Source organism: Heptranchias perlo, chromosome 3 (genome assembly GCF_035084215.1).
Source record: "Heptranchias perlo isolate sHepPer1 chromosome 3, sHepPer1.hap1, whole genome shotgun sequence".
NCBI lineage: Eukaryota > Metazoa > Chordata > Chondrichthyes > Hexanchiformes > Hexanchidae > Heptranchias > Heptranchias perlo.
Window position 1 is genome coordinate 60,611,429 of NC_090327.1, and position 6,868 is coordinate 60,618,296.

At 40.4% G+C, this 6,868-nt stretch overlaps 1 protein-coding gene across 2 annotated transcripts in view; it reads right to left on the reverse strand.

Moving 5' to 3' along the window:
* Positions 1 to 6,868, reverse strand: part of prkdc (protein kinase, DNA-activated, catalytic subunit) — a 253,759-nt gene that overhangs the window by 88,583 nt on the left and 158,308 nt on the right. For both annotated transcript variants that reach the window (XM_067979911.1, XM_067979910.1), the window contains exons 55-57: positions 6,610 to 6,783; positions 1,085 to 1,183; positions 724 to 934 (exon numbers count right to left, since the gene is read on the reverse strand). In XM_067979911.1, the coding sequence (XP_067836012.1) occupies positions 724 to 934; positions 1,085 to 1,183; positions 6,610 to 6,783 (484 nt within the window). The remainder of the gene's footprint in view (positions 1 to 723; positions 935 to 1,084; positions 1,184 to 6,609; positions 6,784 to 6,868) is intronic.

Sequence of the window (6,868 nt, forward strand, 5' to 3'; positions counted from 1 at the left end):
CTTGCCATAGAGGGAGTGCAGCGAATGTTCACCAGACTGATTCCTGGGATGGCAGGACTGTCATATGAGGAGAGATTGGGTCGACTCGGCCTATATTCACTCGAGTTTAGAAGAATGAGAGGGGATCTCATTGAAACACATAAAATTCTGACAGGGCTGGACAGACTGGATGCAGGCAGGATGTTTCCCCTAGCTGGGGGGGCCCAGAACGAGGGTTAACAGTCTCAGGATACAGGGTAGGACATTTAGGACTGAGATGAGGAGAAATTTCTTCACTCAAGAGGGTGGTGAACCTGTGGCATTCTCTACCACAGAAGGCTGTGGAGGCCAAGTCACTGAATATATTTAAGAAGGAGCTAAATAGATTTCTAGACACAAAAGGCATCAAGGGGTATGGGGAGAGAGCGGGAATATGGTCTTGAGATAGAGGATCAGCCATGATCATATTGAATGGCGGAGCAGGCTCGAAGGGCCGAATGGCCTACTCCTGCTCCTACTTTCTATCTTTCATCACTCAGCCCTGCAACAAATAAAAAAATTGAAATTTCTATTCTATATCAGAACTTATGAAATAGGTCTCTGTGAACTCTGAAGTCTATAATGTTTTTGTAGTAGTAATAATGCATTTAACATTTTGCAGTCTTCAAAAGGTTAAATTACATCTGAATCTAGAAAAACAGACAAAAAGCTAAACTAACATAGCAAACAAGCTTCTTGTATTACCTGAAACTTGCATTCAGATAGGGGATACTCAAACATCTCTCGACTGTAGTCAGGGCTGCGACTCGTCATTTCAAGCAGCACATTCGTGGCTATACTGAGGTACTGGGTCTCTATCTTGTTGCAATACAATGATCCAAGAATGGCCATCATTCTGTCTAGGGTGCCAGTTGGAAGCCTATTTTCATGACTCCAGAAGTTTCTAACATACAATCTGAAAAGAAAGCACATCAAAAATCTCCTTTTTTTAAAATCACTATTCCAAAAGTAATCAATGTCAAATGACAATATTCTACAGGAACTGAATATTTATGAATGATCGAACTCTTGGTAATGTTTTACAAATTACTCATTAGTTACATACTGTAGTGCAGGATTTTCATCAGTCAGTCCCTGAAGTAACACATCTGTTGCTGCCATGTATATTTCTTTTGAGTCAGGATCAGATTGACTCTCTGGGTCTCTGCAGAAAGGGAAGGAGATTTAGCACATTCACTTCAAAAAACATTAATAAATGGAACATTTTTTCCTGCTGACTTTCCGTAAAATAAACTTGGGGGTAAGTTTTCTCAGCTAATAATTGTCTTCCTTCGTACATTTGAACATACATAGTTTGAATTTATCTTTTTTTTTGTCTCATGTATGAGCTTTCTGACTGGTTTAGTCTAGTTTTAGTTTACTGATTAGTATAGAAGAAAAAGTCAAGGATGAGAAAAGATCTTTTGACACATCAAACTCACCCATTTTATACTGTAACTCACCCAGCCCTAGCATCCAATGGTACATTAAAGATATGTTTTCTATTATATCTGTTTTGGATCTACTTTTCATTAATTCAAATGTATATCCTTTGGTTCCATTGGGCCTGATTTACCTTGAAATATTATTATGGGTTCAATATATTTATTTACCATTTAATGCTTTATATACAATGATGAGATCTTTGTTCAACCTTCTTCTCTTCAGTTACTACGTTGCCAAGTTTTGTATCATCCGCAAACTTCGAAATTGTACTACATATACCGAAGTCCAGGTCATTTATATAAGAAAAGCAATGGTCCTAATACCGATCCCTGGGGGACCCCACTGTACACTTCTCTCCAGTCAGAAAAACATGCGTTCACCGCTACTCTCTGCCTCCAATCCCATAGTCAATTACGTACCCAAGTTACCACCATCCCTTTAATCTCATGTGCTTCTATTTCCTGAATAAGTCTGTTATGTGGTACTTTATCAAATGCCTTTTAAAAGTCCATATATACAACACCTACTGCACTACCTTCATCAACCATCTCTGTTACTTCATTAAAGAACTTAATCAGGTTAGTCAGACACGATTTGCTTTTAACAAATCCATGTTGGCTGCCCCTTATTAACCCATGCTTTTCCAAGTGAGAATTAATTTTGTCTTTGACAATGGTCTCTAGTAGTGTTCCCACCACTGACGTCAGACTGATTGGGCTGCAGTTACTAGGCTTATTCCTCTCCCCTTTTTTGAACAGGGGTGTAACATTTGCAATCCTCCAATCCTCTGGCACTACTCCCATATCCAGAGGATTTAAAGATTGTGGTCACAGCTTCTGCTATCTCCACCCTTGCTTCCCTCAGCAACCTAGGATGCATCCTGCCTGGACCAGGGGACTTGTTAACTTTGAGTGATGCCAACCTATTTATCTATTTTTATCCTATCCAATATCTCTATTCCCCCCACTCCCACTGCAACATTAACTTCATCCTCTTATGTGAAGACAGATGTCATGCCCTCTGCTTCCACAGAAGATTTCCTTTTTTGTCCTTAATCGGCCTCACCTTTTACTTTTTATACGTTTATAAAATATTTTTGCATTCCCTTTTATGTTACTCGCTAATCTTTTCTCATACTCTCTCTTTGCCCTTATATCCTTTTTCAATTTCCCCCTGCAATCTCTGCATTCTGTACCTGACATTAGTCATAAACCTCCTTTTTCTGTTTCATTTTAACCTCTTTATCCTTTGACATCCAGGAAGCTCTAGCTTTGGATGCCCCAATTTTCCTCTTAATGGGAATATGCTTGGTTGGTACCCAAACTATCTCTGCCTTGAAGGCCTACCATTGCTCATTTATTGTTTTCCTGACCAATCGTTGTTTCCAGTCCACCTCTGCTAGATCCTTTCTCAAATCACTGAAATTGTCTCTCTTCCAGTTGGGTATTTTCACCATTGATTTTTCTTTGTCCCTTTCCATAACTACTTTAAACCTAATTATATTATGATTACTATTACCCAGAAGTTCTCCCACTGAAACACACTGTACTTGCCCTACTTCATTCCCCAGAACTAGATCCAGCATTGCTTCCTTCCTCGTTGGGCTAAAAACATACTGATTAAGAAAGTTCTCCTGTACACATTTTAGGAATTCTTCACTCTCCTTGCCCTTTACTCTGTTTTTTCCTCTGGCTATATTAGGGTAATTGGAGTCCCCTACTATTCCCCTACAATTACTGCTCTATTAATACTATATTTCTCTGAAATTTGCCTACAGATTTGCTCCTCTATCTCCTTCTCACGATTTGGGGGTCTGTGGTAAACACCCAGCAGTGTAACAACTCATTTTCTGTTCCTGAATTTCAACCAAATAGATTCAGCCTTTGAACCCTCTAGTATATAGTCCCTTTGTAGAACTGTAATATTATCCTCAATCAATACTGCCCACCCTCCCCCTCCAGCTCCTGTCTTTTTTCCTTCCCTATCCCTCCTGAATACATTGTAGCCAGGAATGTTTAGTTTCCATTCTGCCCATGTTTAAGCCAGGTCTCCATTGTAGCCACTATATCATAACCCCACGTGGCAACTTGTGTCTATAGCTTGTCAACCTTATTTATAACACTCCTTGCATTAACAGACATGCATTCCAATACCATGCTAGTTAGCTTTGCTTTTTTCCTCCATCTAATTCCTGCTATTTCTACACTATTCTTTGTTCTGTTGCTGTTTGTCCCTGCTAGTTTTCTATGTACCTTGTCTCTCCTCTCTGCTGCTGCATCCTGGTGCCTCCCCATGAGGAAATTGGTCCTAGTCCTGCTCAGGTACAAACCATCTAGTTTGTACAGGTCCCCTCCTGCCCCTGAACTGGTCCCAATGCCCCAGGAATCTGAAGTTCTCCCTATCTTCCATTTTCTGTATCCACCAGCACATGGCACCGGGGGTAATCCAGAGATTACCACCTTTGAGGTTCTGTTCTTCAATCTTTTTCCTAACTATGTCATTGGCTCCAACATGGACCATGACTTCTGGTTGTTCCCCTTCCCCTCGCAGAATGTTCTGCACCCGTTCAGTGATGTCCTTTACCCTGGCACCAGGGAGGCAACACATCATTCGGGCTCACGTCTGCAGTTGCAGAAATGCCTGTCTATCCCTCTGACTATCGAATCCCCCACAACAACTGCACTTCTACACTTTCTTGTGCCCCCCTGATCAGCAGAGTCTCCTACGTGCCGTGGATTTGCTTCTGTGTCATCACCCTCACTGGTATTCAACACTGAGTTTGAGAGTGCCACACTCCCAGGGGATTCCTGCACTGCCTGCCTGTTCCTCCCAGTCTGCCTGGTGGTCATTCACACCCTCTCCTCCTGAACTCTCTCTAGCTGCAGGGTGACCACCACCTAAAACATGCTATGAAACTCTCAGCTTCCTGTATGCACTATAGTGATGCCAGCCGTCCATCAACTCTGAGCTCGAGCTCGAGCAGTTGGCGGCACTTCCTGCACGTGATTTTTTCAGGACACATGACTGGTTCTGGAGGTCCCACATGGCATAGATGTGCATGCAACGGACCTCAGCTGTCCTGCCATGTTAGCTAACAGTTATTTAAAACTGTTTCTTTAGCTTTAAGGTTATTTAATTGTTTAGCTAACACTAAAACACTAACACTCTAACCCCCAAAAAAACACTAACCAATAAACTAAATACTTACACTAATTTAACACTAACCAATAAACTAAATACTTATCTGTAACTTACCCCCATCTCTCATGCCCCCTTTACACACTCGGGTCCCTCTCTCACCCCCTTTGCACACTGGGTCCCTCCCTTGCCCCCTTTACACACTCGGGTCCCTCCCTCGCCCCCTTTACACACTCGGGTCCCTCTCTCTTTATCAGCTTGAGCTTCTCTAATCTTTCCTGATAGCTCATTCGCTTTACACTTTGGTTCATTCATGTTGTTACTCTCTGCATCCTCTCCATGCATGGCCCTTTTGAACTCTGTTAACTCAGGGTGTGGGCTGCATTATAAAGTATCATAACTTATGTACACTTATACCTCACTGTTCTGGCTATGTATCCCAACATTCTCTTTGCTTTTTCTAATTACTGCTCCACATCGTCTCGACATTGAAGTCACCATTCTACTGTCGTTCCCAGGTCCCTTTCTTAGAATCCAAGTTAAGTCTGCTACCTTCAGTGGATACATATCTTGCTAATGTTTTACATCCATTTGTGGAATTGCATGCAATCTCACCCCATCTACAAATTACTGCTTTCTCTGTCCCAACTGTTCTCCTTATTTTACTGTCATCTATAAATTTAACAAGCTTAAATGAGTTGCTGCAATCATTTCATTTTTATGTTGATAAGAAACATAGGTCCAATCACTGATCCCTCTAATGTTCTACTCAACACCTTACCCTCTCATAGGTACTCTCTAATATTTTATCCAATTTCTGTTCAGTCCAATGTTTTAACCCACATTTCCATAGTTTTTAGTTTTATTAAAGATCTTTCATGTGGGACCTTGTCATTGCCTTTCAGAAAGTCCAAATAAAGTACATCATATGGAGCTTCACTATTTACTTTATCTGTAAAGTCCTTAAAGTCATCAAGGAGGTTTGTCAAGCTGGATATTCCCCTTCTTAATCCATGCTGGACGTTTCTTATTGAAAAAAACACTACATATTGTAATCCGCCAACCTAATCCTTGCATGGTTTTCTTAAAATTTTAGACTTGCTTTTGATGTTTGCTCAGAACTGTTAACGTGTTTCAAACCCCAACCATCAGGTGTGGTTGTAAGTACTATAGTTCAAGTGTTACTTACGTACTAAATCGATTAACAATTGACCTCAACGTTTCAAGAACATTACATAGTCTATCTATTCTTCAAAATCACTAATCATAAATTTAAAAAAACTATCCGCTAACAGATGCGCTTGTAAATCTGAGCAGGGATCTCATTTGGTCCTAGAGCTTTATCAGTCTACACTAATCACAGCAATTGTGGCTATCTGATCTGTGTCTCCACAGATCCACAGGAGCAGGACGAAAACTTCAAATACAATGACTCATCTTTTCCTCTCTCACACACACACAAACAGGTAAAATAGAAATTCCCAGCACCCAAGTTTCCAACCCGAGCACTGATGCAGAACTCAAGCTGCGGGTCGAGAGAGAGGAGCAGGCCTAGTTGGGGGAAACTTCTTGCAGGCTTTTCTAATGTTAAATGACCAATTGTATAGGTAAGTTCAGTGAACATTTGAGAATTGTGCGTTTTTAAAAAAAATGAATTTGTTGTATAAATGTATTTTTTGGTTGCATATACTGACTTGAATGGGAAAGGAATGCAAAATGGGCACAAACTAATCAAGATTATTATTTGGACGGACACAATAATGGACAATTAACTTAAGTGCAACCTACCACTGAATAATTTACATTGTTATAAAATCAAATGTGCAAAAAAAATATTTGAAATAACTGAAGTAAAACAAATTTCAATAATGCTCCAAAGAATACTTCCTTCAGTCAATTAGGTTCACAACAATTAATGGGGCTAAAGTACTGCTGCAAAGGTGGACCGTCCTTATGCAATCATCTAGCTTTGTCAGTTTGCATTCAGTTTTGTTATTAATTCCATACCTGTAATTATCATGTATCCACATCAGGGTATCGTACATTCTCTCTCGGCAAATGGGAGATGGATGAGAAACGAAGGCAGTCACTGGACTAAGCAACTCTTTAAGTTCTGTCGGCTTTAGTTTTGCTATAATCTTGTACACTATGTCCAAAGAAACCCTCTGCCGTTCTTCATCCCTTACGAAGAGAGAATGATTAAAGTTTGTAACATTTTTATCCAAATGGCTATGCTTCATTCTGAATTCAGGCTGTCAGCAGGCTA